The sequence below is a fragment of the Macaca nemestrina genome, chromosome 9 (genome assembly GCF_043159975.1).
Source record: "Macaca nemestrina isolate mMacNem1 chromosome 9, mMacNem.hap1, whole genome shotgun sequence".
NCBI lineage: Eukaryota > Metazoa > Chordata > Mammalia > Primates > Cercopithecidae > Macaca > Macaca nemestrina.
Window position 1 is genome coordinate 138040010 of NC_092133.1, and position 27209 is coordinate 138067218.

General features: G+C 42.0%; 1 protein-coding gene and 1 long non-coding RNA gene across 3 annotated transcripts in view; one reads left to right on the plus strand and one right to left on the minus strand.

The window, feature by feature from the left end:
- Positions 1 to 371: 371 nt before the first annotated feature.
- Positions 372 to 1755, minus strand: LOC105494373 (uncharacterized). 2 transcript variants are annotated; one of them, XR_011608330.1, is made up of 2 exons: positions 1618 to 1755; positions 372 to 783 (listed from the first exon to the last, which is right to left on the minus strand). It is a non-coding gene; the product is annotated as an uncharacterized lncRNA (long non-coding RNA). The 2 variants fall into 2 exon arrangements; XR_011608329.1 differs by lacking the exon at positions 1618 to 1755 and adding an exon at positions 1027 to 1384.
- LOC105494372 (GDP dissociation inhibitor 2) overlaps positions 1667 to 27209 on the plus strand; it is a 48584-nt gene continuing 23041 nt past the window's right edge. The window contains exons 1-4 of the mRNA XM_011762732.2: positions 1667 to 1798; positions 14956 to 15063; positions 19100 to 19199; positions 21252 to 21386. Coding sequence (XP_011761034.1) covers positions 1754 to 1798; positions 14956 to 15063; positions 19100 to 19199; positions 21252 to 21386 — 388 coding nt within the window. The 5' untranslated portion in view covers positions 1667 to 1753. The remainder of the gene's footprint in view (positions 1799 to 14955; positions 15064 to 19099; positions 19200 to 21251; positions 21387 to 27209) is intronic.

Here is a 27209-nt window from a genome sequence, read left to right on the forward strand (position 1 = left end):
AGGCAGGTGTGGTGGCCTGTACCTCTTGTCCCTGCTACTCGGGAGACTGAGGTGGGAGGATGGCTTCAGCCCAGGAGATCAAGGCTGCAGTGAGGCATGACTGCACTGCTGCACTCCAGCCTGGACGACAGGGCGAGATCGTCTCAGGGGGAAAAAAAAAAAAAAAAAGGTATTTCATATTGGTCCAAAAATACAGGTAGTGTATAGTATGACCCCCTGATGACTTGAAGACAGAGCAACAGAAGGACTTTCTTTAGTCATCATTAGCTTAGCCAAAAGAAAAGTCAGTTACACTCACTGTTGCATAATCAGTTGTATGGTCAACTTTGCACTAATTTATTTGGTGACAAATATACACAATCAAATTAAGGTTGAATATAAATTTAAACTTTACTTTTGCTTTCTTCTCCCCTCCCCTTGCAAAAGGTCCATAGTCCAATATAACACATCTTCTCCAAGTATTTACGGGTTAAGAAACATTTTTAAAAGTTGTTACATTCTCTCCTCAATCTTGATGATTTAAATATGAGCAAGTTCGGTCTATCAAGGCAGGCTCATGATAGCTATTACCGAGAAGTATTTGAGTAGTTCTTGAATGCCAAATCTTCATTGTCTGCTGACTATGCAGATTTATCACGTGCTGAAAACACAGGTTTTCCAACTGTCATCGCCTTTAGGAAATTCACCTGCCTAGGCTTTCGTGGGATTTGCCTCTTGGAACTGAGAACACAGCTTCTGCTTACACCCGTGTCCTCAATGAAGTTAGAGATTCCTAAGAGAATTCTAGAAAAAGAGGAGGGGGTTAGAAGGCAAGCAAGGTACAGTTTCTAAGCTTAGGGCCTAAACCTTTGCATCCAAGGATCAGCTACCACGTTTACAGTGGCTTTAAGTTATAGCCCTGGGTAAGTGCGGATCGGCTTCCCAATGAAACCTGGCCTTCACTTTCATCTCCGTTAAGGGTTCCTTTTAGCAAAAGAAGCCGCTTTTCCTCCTACCACTTTCCTAAAGCGCCCACCGGCAACGCACCAAACAGGGAAGGCACAGAGCGGGAAACAGGACACGTGTGATTTCCGAACTCTTCCCGGCGGGCTCCGGGCCCCGGCGAGCCCAGCCCCGCGGGAGGAACCAAGGCCGCTACCCGCGAGAGGCGGCCGGACCCACGTTCCTCGCCCACGTGGCCGCCGCACGCACCCGCTCAAAGTCCAAGGACGGCGGTCCGGCTCTGGGACCTTGGACCGAGCGAGCTCCCGCCCCGACGGCGGGAGTCAGAACCGTGGTGGCCGGCAGTACTCCCCTCCCGCGGTCCCGTGCGCCTCCACCCCGGTCCCCGCGCCACCTCCCAGACCCCGGTGGCAGAAACCGCAAAGGGAACCGGAAGCCAAAATGGCGACGCCCCGCCCTTTTCCTCTCGCGAGAGGCGGGGAAGAAAAAAAGTTGGGCGAGTGACGGGGACAAAACCAATTAGAGTGCCGGAAGCGCCTGATTGGCGGCCCTCCCGGCGCCTGCAGGCCCCGCCCCGGCTGCGGAGGCTCAGTCACCGCCCTCCCCTCCCTGCCCCCTCCCCTTTTCTCCCCGCCCGGTTCTTCGCTTCCCGTCTGAGGTGGCGGCAGGTCTCGCCTTGTCGCCAGCTCCATTTTCCTCTCCTCTCTTCCCGTTTCCTTCGCGCCCGAGAGCGCCTCCCAGCCTCGTAGGGTGGTCACCGAGCCCCTGCGCCTTTTCCTTTCTCTGGTTCTGCGTCCGCCACTGCCCCGCCATGAATGAGGAGTACGACGTGATCGTGCTGGGCACTGGCCTGACGGTGGGCGCCGGGGCTGAGGGGCCGGGGTTGAGCAGCCGGGGCGGGCGCATCCCCGGCTCCTGCACGGCCCGCGGGTCGCAGCTCCTGGGGGGTTTCGTTCTGCAGTCAGCCGTGGTTTTCGGGACGGGAGTCGTGGCTGGGGGCACGGGCGGGTTTGGGGGCGCCCCGCGTCCCGGGACGATCGGGCGACTCCCAGTGTGAGGGGCAGGCGGGGAAATGGAGATGCGGGCCGCGAGGCTCCGGGCGGGGTAACGGCGGAGCCCGGCCGCTGCGCTTCCCCCTTGCGGAAGCGGAGTGGAGGGAGAAGGCGGCCCGGGCCGAGACTCCCGCTCCCCACTTTGGGCCAGTGACCTCTCCGGGTTGGAAACTAGCACCCGAGGCGGAGGGGACGGTGCAGGCCTCGCGGTTGCATTTCCTATTCCGCCTCGGCCGCTTCCCCGGGTCTGTCTGGCTGCCAAAGCCGAGCACGGGGTTTCCTGACAAGTCTTGGATAATCACTGCTTCGGAACTGCTAGGGCTTGATTAACTTATATTTTTGGAGAAAAGGCAGAAATTAGGCTTTTAATCCTTTCTCCCCCCTGCTAATAAGAAGTATTATTGAATCTTTTTAGCCACCCTCCCTTCCCACTTACCGAGCATCTGTAGAATTGGAATTGAGTTTTTTCAAAACTTGTCTATCAAATGCTTTCGCACCTGACCTTCGCCGCCTTTTCCTTTTGTTTGGTGGGTTCCCTGCCTCCTTTGTCTCTTCTGGACTCTTTTCCCCTAAGAATTGGATTGGTGATGGATTGCTAAAGGCCAAGTTCTCTGTACTCCGAAGCTTTCTTCAGGGAGTTGGAAGATAAATCAGTAACAACATGAAGAATGCATTGTAGTATATATATGAATGCAAGGTGTACCTAATACCATGGTATATTGATTTTCCTGGTTATGTGTCTGCTTAGAGAGCTTTAGGTTAACTGTAGATAATGCAGGCAGGTTCTGTAGTTTGTACTTTTTCTGTTTTTTTTTTGTTTTGTTTTATGAAGACTTCATCTTGCAAAAGAATTTGGAGAAAACCATTTTAACTATCGATTTTTGGGAACTTTGAAATTCTAACTTTGGGCTGCTTGATCATAATTAAGATGAATACTGATGTAAATCTTGTGTATCCTATGTACTCTGACTTTAAATTCCTGTGTCATTTAATGTAGACTTCCACTTCAAATTTTTTGAAATTTATTATAATCTGTCAGGTTCAAACTAATGTTTTTTTTTTTTTTTTTTTACAGGTAACATCCCAAAATAACACTTTTAAATGTCTCTAGTCAAGAAAAAACCTTTGAACTTTTATTTGGCTAATTTTTTAGGAAAGGTTTGTTAAGACTTAGAATGGTGTTTTTCTGGCCTGTCATTTTTCTGTTTATAGTTATATGCAATTATTAGAGAATATTCATTCAGAATACTTTGTTATGTTTGACAAATTCAGGAATAATCCTGTCGATGTCTTTGAAAAGCTGGAAGACTGTTGGATGCCTAAATGAATAGGCCCTACCCACTGCAGGTTTTGTGCTTTTTTTTTTAAGTGCCTAATTGGGATTCCAAACTGCGCTTAGTAGTTTGTGGTGGATTTTGCCCGTTGGAATGGGTAGTGCTGCTGCCAGCGTGTTGTTAGAGCCGGTTAGTTCCACCGTTTTTCTATGGTTGTTGCTGGTCTTTCAGATTTGCTCACAATCGAGGTCAGTTGAGCATGGACGAGTGAGTGCAAATCCACCATCATGCAGGCTTCCACAAGCCCCATTCACATCACTTTGTATCAAAGATGGTGAAACAGTCTTTTTATATAACAAGTTAAGATAATGCACTTCGTTTAAATTTTCATTTGGATTGTGAACTTTTTGATAAATGGTAGATGCATACTTAACTAGAAATCAGACCAATTTCTGCTGTCATTTTGTAGCTGTGATAACTTTAATCTCTGTTAGCCTGCCTAAGTTTTCTGAGATGTTCTTTGATAATTATATCAATTCAGAAGAATCACATTATTACCATCCTTGATAGGAGTAGTGATGACAGGATGATTTTGATAATGAGAAATCTTATATCCTTATTTTTAGTGTTACCAGGAATTAGATGACTAAAAATTAGAAGAAGAGAAAACCAAAGTTAGCACTCAGAATTAACTTTTGAGTGTCTGAAGTTAAATTAATTTTCTTGAAACTTACTTTATATTTAGTGCCTGAGATTTAAGAACCTAAAAAAAGGCAAGTGCTTTCGGTGCTAGGAACTTGTTACTTTTAAAGAAGTGTAAGGAAGTGCTGGAGTTGCTGTGTTGCTTAGTGCTGCCATTGTTTGTATGAGTTGTTAAGTCCAAGCTCGTAATCACAAATATTGATAGTCATTTTAATCAAGAAGATACAAAATGATTTGGCATAAAGGAGTAAAATCTTCATTCTGTGTGTAAAAGAAATGGAATATTCCACACAATTTAATTTTCTAAGGAATTAAGGGTTATCTCTAAAGAGCACAGCTTTTGGATAATGCCTTTCTAAATGCTGTCACAACTTCTCTAACAAACTAAGAAACATAATTTACTTGATAACTAAGATTTCACATAGTGAAGATTAATTATTGTGTTGTGCTGTAACATGGTGAAGCCATGAAGACCCCGCCAGCTTTGTAGGAACTTTTGCCCCCTTTACTCTCAGGCTGCTCTGCTTTTTGAGCTCTTGAGTTTACTCTTCAAATTTTTTCCCTCTGTCTTACTCTACCGTTAGGCTGGCAACTTTTACTTTTCTCCGCTTTCAGCATGTGTGGGCAGCCTCTCACCACATATTTTGCACATAGTTCACTATGGACTTGGAAATAAGTTCACGAGTCTTGTTAGACATAGTAGATTAAAAAAATAAGAATAGTTCCACAGCTATTTGTGCTTCCCAGAGGTTTTTCTCTTCCCGTTTTTTTTTTGTTCTACACAGTAAGGATTTATGAGTAGAAATATATACTTTAGTGATATTTAGCCAGATGATTCTCAGCATCATATGTCTAAAAACTTGCTTTACATCCCAGATACTTTTCCCCATTTCTCTTTATCAAAATTTTGTGATTTCAGATTCAGAGAAGGTTTTATACTTGATTTTAAAATTATGAACTATAATTCAGATTGCCTCTTGGATTTGCTTAATCTTAGATTTGCTCTTTGAGAGTTCTTGCTTATAGCTGTGTTAGAGTTCTGTAGACAAAGGACTTTCTATTCACTACAGTAGTGAGCATAGGATCAATATTTGCAAATGCTATTACACTTGGGAGCTGTGTTGTAGGCAGTTTAAACCAGTGTTAAGCATCCTGGCCAAAAGAAAATACAAGTGAAATTAGACATATTTTAGCATGTAGAGATGACAGTAGTGTGACATTGGGTTTTAAAGACCACTGGTAGGTGTTCACATGCGTGATACACTGCAGTTACCTCTGTCTTCCTTCCCATGGTACCTGATTGGAGACTCTTACTGGAGTAATAGTTTCGGTTTCAGTTATTTAAACTTCCAGTGACTATTGTGATCAGTTATGGGCAGTAAAAAGGTAAACACAGAACCTGTCTATAAGTAGCTTGTTCTCGTGTTGGGGGGTGACTAATAATAATTCGTATGAGAAAGCACTTATGGGAGTTCAGACAGGGAGTCGGGGAAACCTTCATGAAGAAGGAGGTATTTAGCTGGCTTTAAAAAATATTGGCAAGCTTTGAATGGAGGAATGATTTTTTAGGCAGAGACCTGTGTAAGTCAATGTTAAGTCAAAGATGTATGTAGGGAATGGGGAGTGGTTTATTTTGCTTGAAACAGGTTTGGAGAGAGATTCTAGGCTAAGAAATGTGAAAATTATCTTCAAGGCAGTGAGAGAGGACTTTGAGCAGGAGAGTGATATAATTAGCCACATTTCAAGAGAAGGTATCTTTTGACAGTTTTTTTTTTTTTTTTTTTTTTTTTTTGAGATGGAGTCTCGCTCTGTTGCCCAGGCTGGAGTGCAGTGACGTGATCTCGGCTCACTGCAACGTCTGCCTCCCAGGTTCAAGTAGTTCTCCTGCCTCAGCCTTCTAAGTAGCTGGGAATTACAGGTGCCCGTCTCCATGCCCCGCTAATATTTGTATTTTTAGTAGAGACGGGATTTCACCATATTGGTCAGGCTGGTCTCAAACTCCTGACCTCAGGTGATCCACTTGTCTAGGCCTCCCAAATTGCTGGGATTACAGGTGTGAGCCACGCCTGGCTGACAGTTTTTAATGAGATGTATTGGAGGGGCAGAGTCATTTAAAGAAACATTCTTCATAAAACAAACAGCCATTTTTATTATGTTGTTGATTTAAGATATATGCCATTGAAATGAACTGATTTAAAATTTTTCTGGTTAATATATTTTCACATATGTCTAGGTAAGTAGTTTTGAAAAGGCACCTTAATATTAATTATTAGATACTTTGTACTCCTGGTCGCATTTGTGTGTATGTGTTTATTTATTTATTTATTTTATTTATTTATTTTTTTTTTTGAGACGGAGTCTCGCTCTGTCACCCAGGCTGGAGTGCAGCGGCCGGATCTCAGCTCACTGCAAGCTCCGCCTCCCGGGTTTACGCCATTCTCCGGCCTCAGCCTCCCGAGTAGCTGGGACTACAGGCGCCCTGCCACCTCGCCCGGCTAGTTTTTTGTATTTCTTAATAGAGACGGGGTTTCACCGTGTTAGCCAGGATGGTGTCGATCTCCTGACCTCGTGATCCGCCCGTCTCGGCCTCCCAAAGTGCTGGGATTACAGGCTTGAGCCACCGCGCCCGGCCGTGTGTATGTGTTTATATCTGTAGTTTTGCGCTTTGGTTTTTTTTTTTTTTTTTTCCATAACAACAATACTTTTTATTTCTAGACAGAGCTCTTTGTTACCCAGGCTGGAGTACAGTGGTTCAATCTTGGCTCACTGCAACCTCTGCCTCCCTGGTTAAAGTAATTCTCCTGCCTCAGCCTCCCAAGTGGTTGGGATTACAGGCGCCCACCACCATGCCTGGTTAATTTTTTTGTGTTTTTGGTAGAGATGGAGTTTTACCCTGTTGGCCAGGCTGGTTTCGAACTCTTGACCTCAGGTGATCTGCCTGCCTCAGCTTCCCAAAGTGCTGGGATTATAGACGAGAGCCACCGTACCCGGCCCATAACAGAACTTTAAAATGCAGTAGGATTTGATAAGGGCTAGAGGATTTTTTTTGTTTGTTTTTGAGACAGGGTCTCAGTCTCTCACCTAGGCTGGAGTGCAGTTATGTGATCACAACTCACTGTAGCCTCAACCTTCCAGGCTGATGCGATCCTGCCGCTTCAGCTTCCCAAGTTAGCTGGAACTACAGGAGGCATGTGATTTGGGTATTTTTTGTGGAAATGGGATTTTGCCATATTGCCCAGGCTGGTCTTGAACTCCTGGGCTCAAGCAGTCCTCCTGCCTTGTCCTTCCAAAGTGTTAGGATTTCAGGTGTGAGCCACCTTGCCCAGATGGGGTATAGAGTTCAGTTTGTCACTAGGTGTTTAGTTTGTCACTAGGAAAGTATATCAAAATACTAATAAATTTTGGCTCTGTTCCCTTCCAAGTCTAAATTGCTCTGTAATTGGGGGTGGGGAGTGGGCATTAATTTTTCAGCATACTATTTAGTGTTACTGGCCATGGAAACACCATTTAGGTGTAACAATTCATGTATAGAAATTCCATTCAGCCTCTTCAGGTGCTTTGTCTAATATGTTTGGATGTTGTCCAAATGAGTTATTCTGTTTTTGATTATTGCAACTCTGGTGTTATGTGTAGGGTGCTGAAGGAAGGGAGCATCAGTATCGCTTATGGTTCTGTTCCCCAGCCCCACATCCACATATCTACACATACTAGCACTTTGGTGCAATTAAACATTGAAAACCATTTTGGCTGGTTACCTCTTTTTATGTAGGAGAACTATCAAGTGCCAGGTGGGTGACAGATGCTAGTGTCATATAGAACTTGGATTCTGAAGATGATTTTATAGTCTTAGTGATTTTGGATGTGAATATACTTATCCTACTTAGGTCATTTGTAGGTGAGTTTGAAGTTAGAGCGGGTACTCTTACCTGTTACATTTAAAACTCATGTTGGTGAATATTCATTCACATACAAGTTTCCTGGTTAAAGTTAACAGTATACTTGACGTACATGATGGACCAGCTTTTCTAGTGTGAAAAAGAGAAGCTTAGTTTCTATGGCTTTAATGTGCTTTGCTTGTGAATATTGTGTATTCACCAGATAGGTTGTAGTAGAATTTAATTTTGAGCTGGTAATTTTGGAAAATACTGAAATTTTAGGATCATTAATATATACGCTGTGCCCAGATATGACTGATAAATTGTATCAATGAATTAATGACTTCACCCCATGTGTTAAAACATGTTTAAAGTTTAAACGTGTCCCAAAGTTTAAAGTGTTATGTTTGTGCTATTATATATTCTTTTAGCAGTGTGGAAGCAGTCTTATAATAGTTGGGTATAGAGGAACCACTGGGCCTGCAGATTTTTTATTAGCTTTAGTTAGCTCTTGTCATATTTGCTCCAAGTGGTGCCTTTGAAGGTAGTTGCTGTTAGCTCTTTGGACTCGGCCACATCTTTAAATTACTGGGCTCTTTATTTTAGGCCTCAGTGCTTGCTTTATAGCCATAGTCCAGTGGATCATGCTTAGTGTGAAAGGTTATGTATAGAAGCTGTGCAACACTCTAATTTGCTTGCGGAGATTTTGCTTTCAAAAGTTGAACCCTGCAGTCTACTTTTGACAGCTGGGAATGTAACTGTTCTTCCTCTGTTGTGTCATAACTTATTTTTAAGATAGTAAACATTTTATTTTCGTAGGTAGAACTATATGTTGGTGCTGCTTTAGGTTGTTTTCTTTCCCCCCGCCCCCCCCAAAAAGTGAATTGTTTTAGTCAGTATTAGGCTTGATTTTTGTAGTTGTAAAATATCTTCATTTCCTTTTATGAAGACTTAATGAAGAAAGTGAAAAGGCAGGCCACAGAATGGAAGAAGATAATTGCAGTACATGTAATGAAGAAAGGATTTATATATAGTATATAAAGTACTTTTATAAAGCAGTGAGAAAAAGCGCATTTAAAAAATGGGGAAAGGCACTTATCAAAAGTGCCTTATCACTTAGCTTGATCATCAGTGAACAGTTTTTTTTTTTTTAAGTTTTTTTTTTTTTTTTTGAGACGGAGTCTCGCTCTGTCACCCAGGCTGGAGTGCAGTGGCGCGATCTCAGCTCACTGCAAGCTCCGCCTCCCGGGTTCCCGCCATTCTCCTGCCTCAGCCTCCCGAGTAGCTGGGACCACAGGCGCCGCCACCTCGCCCGGCTAATTTTTTGTGTTTTTAGTAGAGACGGGGTTTCGCCGTGTTAGCCAGGATGGTCTCGATCTCCTGACCTCGTGATCCGCCCATCTCGGCCTCCCAAAGTGCTGGGATTACAGGCTTGAGCCACCGCGCCTGGCCGAATTTTATTTTCTTTTGTAGAGATGAGGTCTCACTAAGTTACATAGGTTGGTGTTGAACTTCTGAGCTCGAGCGATTCTCCCACCTTGGCCTCCCAAAGTGCTGGGATTATAGGCATGGGCCACCGCGGGTCCCTAATAATTAATCAACTATTTAAAAAAGTATTCAACCTTATTTGTCCTCAGGAAATGCAAATTAAATCACTTCTTAACTAGAATGGCTACAATTAAAGAGGTAACAGTATAAGTGGTCAAGGATTTGAAACAATGGGGACTTTCACTGCTGACAAAAGTGTAAATTGGTACAACCGTTTTGGAAAGCTGTTTGGTAATATCTGTTGAAGTTGAACATATTTATACTCTTCTTGATATATAACAGAAATGCACACTTAAAAGACACATGTGAGAATGTTCATAGAGCATTATTTGTAATAGTAAAAAAAACTGGAAACTATCCAAATATCCACCAAGAGTAGAATGGAGAAGTAAATTGTGGTATATTCATTCAATGGAATCATCTACAGCTGTGTTACCCAAAGTGCGATGCATAGATCAGCTGCATCTGCAATACCTGAGAATTTACCAGAAATGCAGAAGTTTAGGCCCCAACCCAGATATTACACAGAGTCAGAATCTACAGTTTAACAGGATCTCCAGGTTATTCTTATGTATAATAAAATTTGCAAACACAGCTTTAGTAATTCTCGAAATTGGTCCTGGACCAGCATCATCAGTATCACCTCATCAGCATCAGTGGTGGTGACACCTGTAGTCCCAGCACTTTGGGAGGACAACTCAGGAGGATTGCTTCAGCAAACCTTGCTTTGCAAGGCCAAGGCTGGGCAACATAGTGAGATCCCCGTCACTACAAAAAATTAAAAAATTAGGCGTGGTGGCACATGTCTGTAGTCTCAGCTACTCTGGAGGCTGAGGTGAGAGGATCTCTTGAGCCTGGAGGTTGAGGCTGCAGTGAGCCATGATCACACCACTGCACTCCAGGCTGGGCAACAAAGTGAGACCCTGTCTGCCCCTGCCACTTTTTTTTTTTTTTTTTGTAAGAGCAAATTCTCAGATCCAGCCTCAGATGTACTAACTCAGAAGCTCTGGAAATGGGGCCTAGCAGTCTGTTTCTTCAAGCCCTCCAGGTGATGTGGATACAACCTGAAGTTTGGAAATCTGCATAGAATTTACATTTCTAACAAGTTGGCAGGTGATGCCAAGTCAGGAACCACACTGAGATGCCCTGCTTGCAGGGTTAGCCATATACTCTGTAAAGCTCCAGATAGTAGCCGGGTGCCATGGCTGACACCGGTAATCCCAGCTCTTTGGGAGGCTGAGGCGGGTGGATCATCAGGTCAGGAGTTCGAGACCAGCGTGGCCAAGATATTGAAACCCCATCTGTACTAAAAATACAATAATTAGCCGGGCGTGGTGGCGCATGCCTGTAGTCCCAGCTACTTGGGAGGCTGAGGCAGGAGAATCGCTTGAACCCGGGAGGGGGAGGTTGTGGTGAGCTGAGATCGTGCCATTGCACTCCAGCCTGGGCGACAAGAGTGAAACTCTGTCTTTGGGGGGGGAAAAAAAAGCTCCAGATAGTAAATATTTTAGGTTATGTAGACTTTCTGGTCTCTCTCACAGCTGCCCAACTCTGCTGTGGTACTAGGAAAACAGCCATACACAGTATGTACATGAACAGATAATGAACAGATATGGGTATTTACAATAAAACTTCACAGAAATAGCCTCCAGGCTGGATTTGTCTCATTTCTGGGGACCTTTGCTCTATAGCAATGAGAATAAATAGACCATGCAGAAAACATGAAAGAATCTTGAAACATGTTGCATAATGTCAGATGCAGAAAGTTAATACACATGATTACATTTTTATAGAGTTCAGAAGCAGGCAGAACAAATCTTTGCTATTAGAAATTATGAGAGTGCTGGGGGATGGTGGTGGTTATGATTGGAATAGGGCATGAGGGCCTTCTGGAGTGCTCAGAATGTTTTGTTTCTTGAGCCAAGGAAAGAATGATTCAGGCCGGGTGTAATGGCTCACGTCTGTAATCCCAGCACTTTGGGAGGCCAAGGTAGGCAGATCACTTGAGACTGGGAGTTCAAGACCAAACTGGCCAACATGGTGAAACCCCATCTCTACTAAAAATACAAAAATTAGCCAGGCATGATGGTGCATGTTTATAATCCCAGCTACTCAGGAGGCTGAGGCAGGAGAATTGCTTGAACCTGGGAGGTGAAGGTTGCAGAGAGCCAAGATCGCGCCACTGCATTCGAGTCTGGGCAATAGGGTGAGACTTCTATCTCAATTAAAAAAAAAAAAAAAAAGAAAAAATGATTCACACTCCTGTAGTAAAATTTGAACCTCATGGTAAGTAATTTAAAACATTTAAAAAGTACTAAATGAATAGATACATTATGGAAGAAAACTTGAAATTTGTGTGAATTTTAAAAATATGGGTTTCAAAGTCAAATAGACTTGTAGAGAGTAAGATTGTTCTTTGACCTCTAGGGTCCTTTGGATAAATTTGAGAAATATTAAAGATTTATAAAGATACATGGAATTTCCTTTGTCTCTTTAACAAATAAAACACTGATCACCAAAACCCTTTTTGAGTGATTATATGCCCCATCCCTGTGTTTCTTCACATTAATTGTATTTTTTCCCTCTTCTTAATTTGGTTTGTCTTAGTGTATTCGTGCTTGCTTTATCTTTTTCCTGAGAGTGGTCATTTATACTTTTTGGTTGATTGTCAGTTTATTGGTGGTTGTCCTATATGCTTTGCTTAGGGCTCTAGTATTCAAACTTTTTAGTCTCAGGATCTGTTTACATTCTAAAAATTTAAGGATCTTGAAGAGCTTTTGTTTATAAAGGTTGTAGCTATTGATATTTATCATATTAGAAATGGAGGAATAAATAATTTACTGATAAATAATAAACTAATTACATGTTAACATGTATAACAATTTTAACTGTATATGTACTTTTTTTTTGTTATTGAGATAGGATCCTACTTTGCCACCCAGGCTGAAGTGCAATAGCCTTATCACGGCTCACTGCACCCTCACCCTTGGGGGTTCAAGTAATCCTCCCACCTCTCAGCCTCTTGAGTAGCAGGGACTACAGGTGCTCACCACCACACCCAGCTAATTTTTTGTATTTTTTGCAGAAATAGGGTTTTGCCCTGTTGCCCAGACTGGTCTCCAACTCCTGGGCTGAAGTCATCTGCCTGAGTATATTTTCTAAAAATTGTGAGAAGACTATCAATATTTTACAGTTTATGCAAATCCTTTAATTCTGGCTTAATAAAACAATTCACATACATGCTTCTGTGTTCAGTTCTGTTGTGATATATTTCGGCTGAAGTATATGAAAACAGGTCTCACACAGACATGTAGCTGGAAAAGGGAGGAGTAATTAAATAGCTTTTCAGGTTTTTGTAGATATTCTTTGGTTTACACAAAAGCACAAGTGGTAGCTTTTAAAAGATTGATTCCATTATGAAATCTGAAGCCACATTAATGAATGTTTTATATTCTGATATATTAAAACCCATTGATCTAGCTTGCACTTTAAATTCCTCTTTTTTCCTCCTGTGTGATTTTGTAATGTCATTCATCTGTTATTTGAAAAATAAGGTTTACTCTGAGTAAAGTGGGTCTTCTCAATGTTGACACATTTCATTTTAAAATATCAAAAATCATGTTTGTTAGTATTGTCACTGATAATGTCAGAAAAGTTCTTCATGTATTGGGGAACCTGACGTGCCCATGGTGGTAGTTGTAAGCTTTCCATAATTCTTTTTTTTTTTTTTTTTTTTGAGATAGAATCTTGCTGTGTCACCAGGCTGGAGTGCAGTGGAGCGATCTCGGCTCACTGCAGCCTCCAACTCCTGGTTCAAGAGATTCTTCTGCCTCAGCCTCCCGAGTAGCTGGGATTACAGACATGCGCCACCACGCCCAGCTAAGTTTTGTATTTTCAGTGGAGATGAGATTTCACCATGTTGGCCAGGATGGTCTCAATCTCCTAACCTTGTGATCCACCCGCCTCGGCCTCCCAAAATGCTGGGATTACAGGCGTGACCAGCCGTGCCCGGCCAAGTTTTCTATAATTCTAATTTTCATTTAAAATTTGACTTTTTGTTATTGGCAACACATGTCAGTTATTTTCCTTTATGTTCTTTGAGAAAATGTCAAATACCTAAATCTGAATAACCACAGTTTGTTGGTCAGTTCTTTCCAATAAAAATGATTATTCATTAAAAAAGTAGCTAGTTCAGCTTATAGATCCGTGGCACAGAAGGTTTTCCCTGAGCCGAAGTGCTATCTGTATTCTTCCCATTTTGTCACACACAGTGTTTAAGAGATGACTATTGAAGCGTGTATGTTTAATAAAGTTAATTTTTTTGCAACTCAGTCTTGCTCTGTCGCCCAGGCTGGAGTGCAGTGGCGTGGTCTCAGCTCACAGCCTCCACCTCCTGGGTTCAAGCAATTCTGCCTCAGCCTCCTGCCCTGCTAATTTTTGTGTATTTTGTAGAGACAGGGCTTCACCATGTTGCTCAGGCTGGTCTGAAACTCCTGGGCTCAAGTGATCCACCCGCCTCGGCCTCCCAAAGTGCTGGGATTGCAGGTGTGAGCCACCACGCCTGGCTAATAAAGTTACTTTTTAATGCTTTTATCACGGACTTTTTTTTTTTCTTCAGATGGAGTTTAGCTTTTGTTGCCCAGGCTGGAGTGCAATGGCACGATCATGGCTCACCACAACCTCTGCCTCCCAGGTTCAAGTGATTAACCTGCCTCAGCCTCCTGAATAGCTAGGATTACAGGCATGTGCCACCATGCCTGGCTAATTTTGTATTTTTAGTAGAGGGGATTTCTCCATGTTGGTCAGGCTGGTCTTGTTCTCCCGACCTCAGGTGATCCACCTGCCCTGGCCTCCCAAAGTGCTGAGATTACAGGTGTGGGCCACTGCACCCACCCTATCAAAGACATCCTTAAGTGAATGCCTGGTGATGAAGAATATAATGACCACTAGTATAGTTTAGAGCCCTGTCTTAGTTTTATCCACCATTGATTTTATATCATCAGTGGAAATGTCAACACTGTTTAAAAAGGTGACTAGGCCGGGTGCGGTGGCTTACGTCTGTAATCCCAGCGCTTTGGGAGGCTGAGGCAGGAAAATCACCTGAGGTCAGGAGTTCAAGACCAGCCTGGCCAACACGGTGAAACCATGTCTCTGCTAAAAATACAAAAAATTAGCCGGGGTGGTGGGCACCTGTAATCCCACCTACTCAAGAGGCTGAGGCAGGAGAACTGCTTGAACCTGGGAGGTGGAGGTTGCAGTGAGCTGAGATTGCACCATTGCACTCCAGCCTGGGCAACAAGAGTGAAATTCTATCTCAAAAAATAAAATAAAAATAAAAAGGTGACTAATGTCTTAGTGGTATTATGAAACAGTTTTAATCTTGGGATGCACAGGGGCCCGCATACCACACCTGGTTTCTTAAGGGCTTTCTTCATAAATTATGTTATGTTGCATGAATATAAGTGTAATTAAGAGAATGTGTAATGGCGGGCTTAAACAAAAATGATCTGTTTTAAACATGCTGTACAACTTTCTTTTCAAGATACTATGCTTTTTCTATAGGAATGTATCCTGTCAGGTATAATGTCAGTGAATGGCAAGAAAGTTCTTCATATGGATCGAAACCCTTACTATGGAGGAGAGAGTGCATCTATAACACCACTGGAAGATGTAAGTGTCAGTCAAATTTCTTTTTTTTTTTTTTTTTGAGACAGAGTCTCGCTCTGTCGCCCAGGCTGGAGTGCAGTTACTATCTCAGCTCACTGCAAGCTCCACATCCAGAGTTCACGCCATTCTCCTGCCTCAGCCTCCCGAGCAGCTGGGACTCCAGGCACCCGCCACCTCGCCTGGCTAGTTTTTTGTATTTTTAGTAGAGACGGGGTTTCACCGTGTTAGCCAGGATGGTCTCCATCTGACCTCGTGATCTGCCCGCCTTGGCCTCCCAACGTGCTGGGATTACAGGCGTGAGCCACCGCACCCTGCCAAGTGTTAGTCAAATTTTATATGCCTTTTACACTTTGTATTTCACTTGTGAATCTCTACCTTATTCCTTAGAGATGGTCTTATTTTGTTTTATTAAATAGAATATCTGGAGCACTGTTTTTCAGGAGCTTCTAGTTTGAAGCTCATAGAATTTACATTTTCACTTCTGTTGCTATGTGGAGCAGTTATCTCAGCGTTAATAGAGTACAGTCTAGGAAGGGGAGGGTAGAGGATCACCTGATGTGCCAGCGCAAGTCCAGTGCTTTCCTCATGGTTTTATTTATTCTCTCAGTCCCTCAAAGATGTTTTTTTAATCTCCATTTAACATAGTCTCTGGGGGGTTAAAATCTGAGATGTGTAAACCTGTTACGTGACTACAAAACTTAGTTCCTTTTGCTATACTGCCCTGTTTCCTACTTTTTTTGAACATGGACACATAGCCTTTCCACAGTGCATTTTAACATATTGATTTGTTTTTCTGTGTGAGGTTTGTTGAACACCTGCATGTATGGATATGACCTGTACTGTGTTTTATGGGAGATAGTTATCATCAATGACTTTTATTTAATCAGTGACTTATTAGACAATACTTATCAAAAAGGATGTTTTTCTGTATTCAGTAATACAGAAAGACTTAAAGAATAATACGATGTATAAAAAAAATCTTCCATTGGAGTTCAGCAGTTAACATTTGCTGTATTTTTTTCATGTCTCTTGTTTTGTTTACTGATTTTGATCCATTGAAAGTAATAAGACATGAGGCTTGAGCAAAATATTTCAGCATTCATCTGCTAAGAATAACAGTCTCCTACATAAGCATAATACCATTATATCATATCCAGAACCATATTTAAATTTCCCAGTGATCCCAGTAATCCCTTAATGTAGCTGTTTAGTATTTTAGTATTTAGTCTTTTGTATTTGGTATAATTTTCTCTTTATTCTCTTATTTATTTATTTATTTTGGAGACAGAATCTCGCTCTGCCGCCCAGGCTGGAGTGCAGTGGCACGGTCTCAGCTCCCTACAGCTTCCACCTTCTGGGTTCAGGTGATTCTCCTGCCTCAGCCTCCCAAGTAGCTGAGATTACAGGCGTGCACCACCATGCCTGGCTAATTTTTGTATTTTTAGTAGAGACGGGGTTCCACCATCATGGCCAGGCTGGTCTCAAACCCTTGACCTCATGTGATCTGTCTGCCTTGGCCTCCCAAACTGCTGGGATTACAGGCGTGTGCCACCACGCCTGAGTGCTTTATTCTTTGTTGTTGTTGTTTGTTTTTAAGAGGCAGAGTCTTGCTCTGTTGCCCAGGCTGAACTGCAGCAGTGTATCGTAGCTTGCTGTAGCCTTGAACTCCTGGGCTCAAGTGATCCTCCTGCATCAGCCTCCCAAGTAGTGGGGTTAAAGATGCATACCACCTGCCTGGCTTATTTTGTTTTTTGTAGAGATGGGGTCTCTCTGTAGGTGTTGCCCAGGCTGGTCTCAAACTCCTGGCCTCAAGTGATCCTCCCACCTTGGCTTCCCAAAGTGTTGGGATTATAGGTGAGAGCCACCATGCCTGGGCACCTCTTTATTTTCTTAATCTACAAATCTCTTCACAATTTTTTTCTTTTCTTAATTTTGTTTTATTTTTATTTTGTTTTTTGAGACAGAGTCTTGCTCTGTTGTCCAAGCTGGAGTGTAGTGGTGCAGTCTCAGCTCACTGTAACCTCCATCTCTTGGGTTCAAGTGATTTTCGTGCCTCAGCCTTCTGAGTAGCTGGGATTACAGGCGTGGGCAACCACGCCTGGCTAATTTTTTGTATTTTTAGTAGACATGGGGGTTTCTCTTTGTTGGCCATGCTGGTCTTGAACTCCTCAAGTGATCTGCCTGCCTTGGCCTTCCAAAGTGCTGAGATTACAGGTGTGAGCCTCTGCGCCTGGCCTAGTATATTTCTTAGCTGATCTTCAATATGATGAGTAAGATTTCTTTTCCTTTTTTTCTCCCCAGATGTATTCAGAGAGTCATGAATTTTTTTTTTTTTTTTTTTTTTTTTTTTTTTTTTTAAGATGGAGTCTTTCTCTGTCACCTAGGCTGCAGTACAGTAGCACTATCTCAGCTCACTGCAACCTCCACCTCCTGGGCTCAAATGATTCTCGTGCCTCAGCCTCCCAAGTAGCTGGGACTACAGGAGTACACTATCATGTCCAGCTAATTGTTTTGTATTTTCAGTAGAGGTGGGGTTTCACCATGTTGATCAGGCTGGTCTCGAACTCCTGGTCTCAGGTGATCTGCCTGCCTTGGCCTCCCACAGTGCTGGGATTACAGGCATGAGCCACCGCGCCCAGCTAGAATTTTTATTGAATAAATATCTACTAATTTTGCTTATTCTGTTCTACCTTAGCAGTAGGATTCATGAGCTCAAGTTACTGTTCTCTAACTTTACAAGCTTTTTGAAATCTGAGCTTCATTTCATTTCATGTGAATTATAAATTAATTGAGTATTCTTACCGCATCATAAAAGAACAAAAGGACATTTTTGGAGGTGATAGATATGATTGGTACCTTGTGGTGATGTTACGGGTGTACCCTGTGTCTAGAGTCGCCAAAATGTACGCAGAAAGTAGGCAGTTATTTATGTATCAGTTATACCTAAGTAAAGCTCAAAAATTATAAATGAACTGGAACTAATTTTAATTGTCTTTTCTGATTAGGAAGAATCTAAGGTTTATTTTGAATTCCTTACATAATATGAAAGCAAAATTAAGCCTTTGATAGCTTTTTATTTGGGAGAGAATGAGTTTAAATGATTGCTATTTGTCAGAGACACCCTAGTTCTGCATATACAGTCTGTGTAGAGAACTATACAGTGTCATTGACAAATAATCTTGTTTTATTTATTTATTTATTGAGATGGAGTCTCGCTTTGTCACTCAGGCTGGAGTACAGTGGTGCCATCCCAGCTCACTGCAGCTTCGACCTCCCAGGTTCATGTGATTCTCCTGACTCGGCCTCTTGAGTAGCTGGGATTACAGGCACACACCACACCCAGCTAATTTTTGTTTTTGGGACGGAGTCTCACTCTGTTGCCAGGCTGCAGTGCGGTGGCGCTATCTTGGCTCACTGCAACCTCTGCCTCTCGCGTTGAAATGATTCTCCTGCCTCAGCCTCCTGAGTAGCCAGGATTACAGGCGTCTGCCATTGCACCCTGCTAATTTTTGTATTTTCAGTAGAGATGGAGTTTCACCATCTTGGCCTGGCTGGTCTTGTACTCCTGACCTCCTGATTCACCTGCCTCAGCCTCCCAAAGTGCTTGGGGTTACAGGCGTGAGCCACCATGCTTTGCCAATTTTTGTATTTTTAGTAGAGACGGGGTTTCACTATGTTGGTCAGGCTGGTCTCAAACTCCTGACCTCAAGGGATCCACCCACCTCGTGGATTAGAAAGTGCTGGGATTACAGGCATGAGCCACCGCGTCTGGCCTTGTTTTATATTTTTTCTTTTCTGCTAGTGAAAAACCTTACTTCTGCCACATTTGTTAATTTTAACATTTATGAGTTTAGTAGTTAACTTATATATATATTGGACCTTGCTAAAAATTTTATCTGATAAAAGATGAAATGCCCTTATACTTTACTAGTGTAGTGGTGTTTAGTTATACTAAAAGCACTTAATAAAAAATATGTACATATTGTAATAAAAAATTAAATTTTGTTAACATTATGGCTGTTTTTTCTTTTGCTTTTAGTTATACAAAAGATTTAAAATACCAGGATCACCACCTGAGTCAATGGGGAGAGGAAGAGACTGGAATGTTGACTTGATTCCCAAGTTCCTTATGGCTAATGGTAAAGAATTCTAACTTAAATCTCTGACAGTACTTTAATTGCAATTTTACTATCAAAACTAACTTTTGACAGAGAGTACTATTCTGGGTATGAGGAACTGGATTTTGTTGAATGGAACAGCATGGTGAGTAACATGGTCCATTAGATGTCTGGAGTCAATAAGTTAGAAAAGGAGGGAAGGGGTTATGACTTATTAGTAATCGGTTCTGTAGAAACAGATGCTGCTGTGGCATAATACATACCAAGATTGTAAGCCTTTGGCATAGACTTACCTGTTGATGGTTATGACAGTCTTAAATAACTGGGCCTTTTGAAACAGCATTATTTTAATGTTTTTCTAGTTTGTAGGGTTTTTAAATTGTATTTTCATCTTTTTTTTATTTTAGAGGATCTAAGTCTATTTTTCTTTTTCTTTTTTTTTTTTTTTGAGATGGAGTCTCGCTGTGTCTCCCAGGCTGGAGTGCAGTGGCGTGATCTTGGCTCACTGCAAGCTCCGCCTTCTGGGTTCACGCCATTCTCCCGCCTCAGCCTCCCAAGTAGCTGGGACTACAGGCGCCCGCCACCACGCCCAGCTAGTTTTTTGTATTTTTAGTAGAGACGGGGTTTCACCATGTTAGCCAGGATAGTCTCGATCTCCTGACCTCGTGATCCACCCGCCTCGGCCTCCCAAAGTGCTGGGATTACAGGCTTGAGCCACCGCGCCCGGCCTCTTTTTTTTTTTTTTTTTTTGAGACGGAGTCTCGCTCTGTCACCCAGTCTGGAGTGCAGTGGCATGATTTTGGCTCACTGCAACCTGCACCTTCTGGTTCAAGCGATTCTCCTGCCTCAGCCTCCCGAGTAGCTGGGATTACAGGTGTGTGCCACCATGCCCAGCTAATTTTTGTAGTTTTAGTAGAGACGGGGTTTTACCATGTGGGCCAGGCTGGTCACTGACATCAAGTGATCTGCCTGCCTCAGCCTCCCAAGTGCTGTGATTACAGGCTTAGTATTTTTTTAAATTGCTGTAATATTAGTACTGTTTTCTGAGATGACATTGAAGAACTAAATTTTTGGTTATAGGTCTGTTTGTGCACATGAAGCAAAGCATCTGCTATCCTTTTTCCTTGTTTGAGTTTATATTGTTTATATTCTATTGTTTGTTTTTATTAATTTTTTTTTGAGACAGGGACTCTGTCACCCAGGCTGGAGTGTCGTGATGCAATCATAGCTCACTGCAGCCTTGACTTCCTAGGCTCAAGTGATCTTCTCACTTCAGTGTCCTGATTTGCTGGGTGTCTCACCACACTGGGCTAATTTTTTTGTGTTATGATAGAGATGAGGTCTCACTGTGTTGTGTGGGTTGGTCTCGGACACTTGGGCTCAAACAGTCCCTCCTTGGCCTCCCAAAGTGCTGGGATTACAGTTGTGAGCCACCTGTGCCTGGCCAATAATGCTATAATTCCATACCTCATATATCTAATAAATTTTTCATTGCTTTTGCAAAAAGCAAGTTGATAAAATTATTAACCTTTAAGTTGTAATATTAAAAAAACCTATGTATTCAACCTTGAGTAGAAAAAAATAAAAAATAATAAAAACTTCTAATACGCAGTGCAATAAGTATGCATTCTGGTTGTCTTATTTAAAATGTGACTTTGGAGATTATTTTGGGCCAGGCACGGTGGCTCGTGCCTATAATCCCAGCACTTTGGGAGGCCATGGTGGGTGGATTGTTTGAGCTTAGGAGTTTGAGACCAGCCTGGGCAACATGGCAAAACCCCATCTCTACAAAACAATAAAAAAAAAATTAGCCAGACATGGTGGTGCCAGGTACTCGCGAGTGTCAGGCTGGAAGCTTGCATGAGCCCAGGAGCTGAGGTGAGGTTGCAGTGAGCTCGTGATTGTGCCATTGCACTGTAGCCTGGGCAACAGGGAGACTGTGTCTCAAAAAAAAATTATTTTGTTGGAGTTATTGAACACTGTTAGGAAAAATTTGAGAAGCTGTTAGTATTAGTAAATGTTCTTTATAATTTATAGTCTTAAGTTATACTTTGAATTATGTGACTTTTCTAGGTCAGCTGGTTAAGATGCTGCTTTATACAGAGGTAACTCGCTATTTGGATTTTAAAGTGACTGAAGGCAGCTTCGTTTATAAGGGCGGGAAAATCTACAAGGTTCCTTCCACTGAAGCAGAAGCCCTGGCATCTAGTAAGTAGTTTTATTTTCTCCAGTAATTAGTTTTATTTTTCTCAGAATAATGAGATTTTATACTGGAAAAGAGTCTTAGAGAGGACCCAGTCAACAAATATTTATTGAATGTCTATCATGTGCCAGACACTGTTCTAGGCAGTTGGGAACACATCAGTGAACAAAATGTTCAAAAATTCCTACCCATTTGAAGCTTAGAGTTTAAATGATCATCTATAGACCATCTGCCCTGTGGCTGGTGGATCTGAGCTTATCTAGGGTTAATAGTGTTCTTTTCATAGTAATTCATAATGGCTATGCTTTCTGTTGAGTATTTGCTGTGTCTAAAGGCTTTGTATTGAACACTCAATATCATTTTCTTATTTGACTTCTGAAACGTCTCTATGACATAGGGTCTCCTTTTTATAGGTGATGAAACTCAGGCCTAAAATTGCATAGGTAGTAAGTAGCTGGGATAAGTAGCTGGGTTGGAATTGAAATACTGGTAGTGTGGCTTCAGAGCCCCAGTGCTTAATCATGTTACTAAGCTTACCCTACACTATATTACCCAATGTGCCAACAGGAGAAGTACTCGTTCTGATGATGCTCATCTTCTAGTTGGTCTTGTTACTAATCCCCAATATCTTTGATTTTAGGAACTCCTGGTGAGTTTGGAATGAGATACATACATATATATATATATTTTTTTTTTTTTTTTTTTTTTTAAGATGGAATCTCGCTCTGTCACCCAGGCTGGAGTGCAATGGCGTGAGCTCGGCTCACTGCAACCTCTACCTCCCAGGTTCAAGCGATTCTCCTGCCTCACCCTCCTGAGTAGCTGGAACTATAGGCATGTACCAACACGCCCAGCTAATTTTTGTGTTTTTAGTAGAGACGGGTTTTCACCATGTTGGCCAGGCTGGTCTTGAACTCCTGACCTTAGGTGTTTTGTCTGCTTTGGCCTCTCAGAGTGCTGGGATTACAGGCATGAGCCACTGCTCACGGCTGCGCCTGGCCTTGGAATGATTTATTCTCCCCAAGTGCTGGGATTACAGGCACGAGCCACTGCACCCAGTCTTGGAGTGATATTTATTCTCTGCCCAACATTATTTCCTCTGTTGCCTCACCAAAGAGTTCTGGTTAACATTTCCTATTTCAGTGTCTCTCTTAAATAGCAAACACTCTAGAAAATACCTTTTGTTCTTCAAGACGTTTTAGTCCTTGTATGGAGCAGTTTGGGGAAGGATAAATTTGTATAACTAAGGGTAGGTGAGGGCTCCAGGGAACTTAGAAGAGGGGAAGATATAGACTGGGAGAATAGGAAAAGTGCTCATAAGTTCTGTCATAATTATTTTGACATCAGTGCTGAAAAGTTTTCTCATCTGTAAACCTAATTTGAATTATTATGGCAGTTTCCTCTATCTCTATTTACTTCTGATTAGGGGAGAAAATATTCGGTATAAAATATTAAAGACATAGCCAGAAAGTAAAAAATACCGCAAAAATCAGGGCTAGGTTAGGATTGACAATTGGGGAAGGGAAGGAACAATTTCTCATTCAGTTGGGGGTAGTTAGTAGTGTAATCATGGGTTCAAAATTATTTTAAATCTTTTAAATGACTATGAAAGTTTAATCCAAATAAAGTATCTTCATAGAAGTAGGAGTTTGAGTTTGAATAGAATCCTTTTTAACAGTGGCGTGGTGTGGTGGCTCACACTTGTAATCCCATTGCTTTGGGAGGCCATGGTAGGAGGTTTAATTTAGGCCAGGAGTTGAAGACCAGTCCGGGCAATGTAGCAAGACCTTGTTTCTTCAAAAAATAAGAAAATTAGCCAGATGTGGTGATACGTGCCTGTAGTCCCAGGTATTGTGGAGGCTGAGGCAGGAGAGTCGCTCGAGTCCAGGAAATCAAAGCAGCAGTGAGCTGTGATCGCGTCACTGTGCTCCAGCCTGGGTGATAGGGAGGCCCTGCCTCAAAATTTTTTTTAGATAAAAATAAAAAGTAGAATTTCTTTTTTTTTTTTTTTTGGGGGACAAAAGTCGTAGGTTCTTTCTTTTACATTTTCTTTCTTGGAGCTCTTATTTATATTAAAGCTTCAGTTACCTCCTTCATCTAATAGAAATTATCTTTTGACAGTTTTCTCTAATTTTTTCAGATATATAAAACACACAGCTTGAAAGTTAAAAGGTATATTTAGAGTCTTGGTTGCATTCTTACTTTTCTACTTCCATTCTTTCTGACCTGTTAGGTAATCATTTTCTGGTTTATCCTTCTTCTGTGTTTTTTTTTTTTTTTTTTTTTTTTTAAATAAGTGCATATGCTTATGTATATATTTTTAAGGTTAGGCTTATTGAGGTATAATTTATGTACAGTAGAATTCACTTATTTTAGTAAATACTTTTATGCATTTTGACCAAATCACTACACCATATCAGCATCTCTATATCGATGGAAAGGATTTTGAAATCTTGAGTTGCAGGCAAGAAAATTCTAGGCAGAATGAAGGAATGGGGTAAGGAAAGGTGGAGAGGTGGCAGAGTTCAAGAGATGGGTGGATAAGAACAAGTTGTTTTATAATTTTAACAAGAACTCAGTTTTTTGATCACTTATGTGCTAGGCATATATGTATTAAGTACTTTATGTGTATTATCTGACTTTATATAGTTCTTCACTGCAACCCTGTGAGATGCAGGTACAATTATAATATTTTATTTTACAGATGGGAAAGCTGAGGTATAAAAGGAAAGCACGAAGTAGTATAGCTAGTATCTGTTGTGGAGCCAGGTCTGTTTGACTTTAGAATCACACACTCTTTTTTTTTTTTTTTTTTTTTTGATACGGAGTCTCGCTCTGTCGCCCAGGCTGGAGTGCAGTGGCCGGATCTCAGCTCACTGCAAGCTCCGCCTCCCGGGTTCACGCCATTCTCCTGCCTCAGCCTCCCGAGTAGCTGGGACTACAGGCGCCCACCACCTCGCCCGGCTAGTTTTTTGTATTTTTAGTAGAGACAGGGTTTCACTATGGTCTCGATCTCCCGACCTCGTGATCCGCCCACCTCAGCCTCCCAAAGTGCTGGGATTACAGGCGTGAGCCACCGTGCCCGGCCTAGAATCCCACACTCTTAACCACAAGAAATAGTATATTCTTACAGTATATAAAGCTATTAATATATTGCTTTTTAGATATTTTAAAAATCATTACATACCTTCTAATTCTTTTTTTTCCATACTAAATACTTGAGTCTCCTTAGTTTTTTCTCATATAATGTGCTATCTAGATCTCTTGGCCACTTTTTGGAAATTCTCTAATTAGTCAAGATCCTATATATAATATGGCAGCCAGACCAGAGACAGTATCCCAAATGTTTTCTGCTCATTCAGTGTAAACAGGACAGTTACTTTTTCTCCTTTGTCACCCAGGCTAGAGCGCAGTGACACAATTTTGGCTCACTGCAACCTCTGCCTCCTGGATTCAAGCAATTCTCCTGTCTCAACCTCCTGAGTAGCTGGGATTACAAGCTGGGATTACAGGCACATGCCACCAACACCCAGCTAATTTTTTTTTTTCTTGAGACGGAATTTTGCTCTTCTTGCCCAGGCTGGAGTGCAATGGTGTGCTCGTCGCAACCTCTGCCTCCCGGGTTCAAGCAATTCTGTCTCAGCCTCCCGAGTAGCTGGAATTACAGGCATGCGCCGCCATGCCCGGCTAATTTTGTATTTTTAGTAGAGACGGGGTTTCTCCATGTTGGTCAGGCTAGTCTCAAACTCCCAACCTCAGGTGGTCTGCCCACCTTGGCCTCCCAAAGGCTTGGGATTACAGGCGTGAGCCACTGTGCCTGGCCATAATTTTTGTATGTTTTAGTAGAGATGGGGTTTTGCCATATTGGCCAGGCTGGTCTTAAACTCCTAGCCTCAAGTGATCTGCCTACCTCGGCCTCCCAAAGTGCTGGAGTTACAGGTGTGACCCACTGTGCCCGGCCCCAGAACATTTATTATGTATTTATTTTTTTGAAACAGGGTCTCACGCTGTTGCTCTGGCTGGAGTGCAGTGGCACGATCACAGCTCAACGTAGCCTTGACGTCCTGGGCTCAAGCGATCATTCTGCCTTAACCTCCTGAGTAGCTGGGACTATCGGCATACACATGCCTATAATGGTGCATTTTAAAAAATTTTTCGTAGAAGTGAGGTCTTGCTACGCTGTCCAGGTTGGTCTCGAACTCCTGGACTCAAGCAGTTATCTCTCTTCAGCCTCCCAAAATAGTCATATGCCACCATGCATGCCTATAGTGGTATAATTTATTTTTTGTATAAACAGGGTCTTGCTATATTGCCTAGGGGTCTTGAATTCCTGGGCTTAAGCAGTCACCTCTCCTCAGAGTCCCAAAGTTTTAGCACTACAGGCGTGAGCCACTGCACCCAGCCAAGAACATTTATGATTCATGGGAGGAGGTCAAAATACCAACATTAAACAAGAGTTTGGAAGAAGTTAGTTTCAGCCTCTTAGATCACTTTCAGAGATTAAAACTTCAAGACTTGTGACACTTCTGAAACTACTAATAGTCTGTTGTTGAATGGAGGCCATACGGATAACATAAATAGCCAAGTAGTTGATTAACATTTATTTTATATGTGATTTTTCTTTCTTTTTTTTTTTTTGAGACTGAGCTTTGCTCTTGTTGCCCAGGCTGGAGTGCAATGGCGGAATCTTGGCTCACTGCAACTTCCAATTCCCAGGTTCAAGAGATTCTCCTGCCTTAGCCTCCCCAAGTGTCTGGGATTACAGGCATGCACCACCACACCTGGCTAATTTTTTGTATTTTTAATAGAGATGGGTTTTACCATGTTGGTCAGGCTGGTCTTGAACTTCTGATCTCAGGTGATCCACATGCCTCAGCCTCCCAAAGTGCTGGGATTACAGGTGTGAACCACCACACCTGGCCTTGTGATAATGTATTATATAATGTGTTCTTACAATCAAGTAAGCTATAGAAAAAGACAGTGCCCCTAAGAAAATGGTAAGGAAGAAAAAATACATTTACAGTACCATACTGGATTTATTGATACTAGAAGTTTAGTGTGTGTGTGTGTATGAGATGAATTGTCTGTCTGAAATGGCGGGCAACTGCAGCTGCAGACCTGAAGTCAGCTGGTACGTTTCAAGGGATTCAACTTTTTCTTGTAATGTCATGACTTTACTTCTTGGGAGCGCTTCAGCATCAGTGGCATTCCCTGTGGGTCCTACATTTTACTCAGTGTTTATGGTGTTGCACTAAACACGATGAAAAATATGCGAGAACAAGGACAGATCACTTTTTACTGTGATAGTTTACTGGAGAGGTGAACTGCTCATGCAGAGATGATTATTGTCACATAGTTTTAAGAGACTCAAACACTTGAGCTCACCACATTAGCGACAAGAGGTGGCTACAGAATTATTAAAGTAGTACAGTATGTACTCCAGTTAATCTTATGCATTTAAGACTTAATACTATATCTTTGTTTACAGTGGCACCATGTTTGGTCTGTGTTTGTGTGCATAAGTTTTGTGATTAAATTTTAACTTTGAAATAGAATTGTGTATATTTATGATAGTAAATAATATCTACATATATTTTATGCATTCATGACATACTTTACTTTTTTCTAATTTTTTTTGATATTTCTATTTTTTTGGTATTTCTAGGCTATGCAGTTCATCTGCAAGTTTTTTCAAATTGTCACAGATCTGCCGGGCTTGTTGCTGCGCATCTGTAATCCTAGCCACTTGGTAGTCTAAGGCAGGAGGATTGCTTGAACCCAGGCGTTTGAGGCTATAGTGTGCTATGATCACACCTGTGAATAGTCAC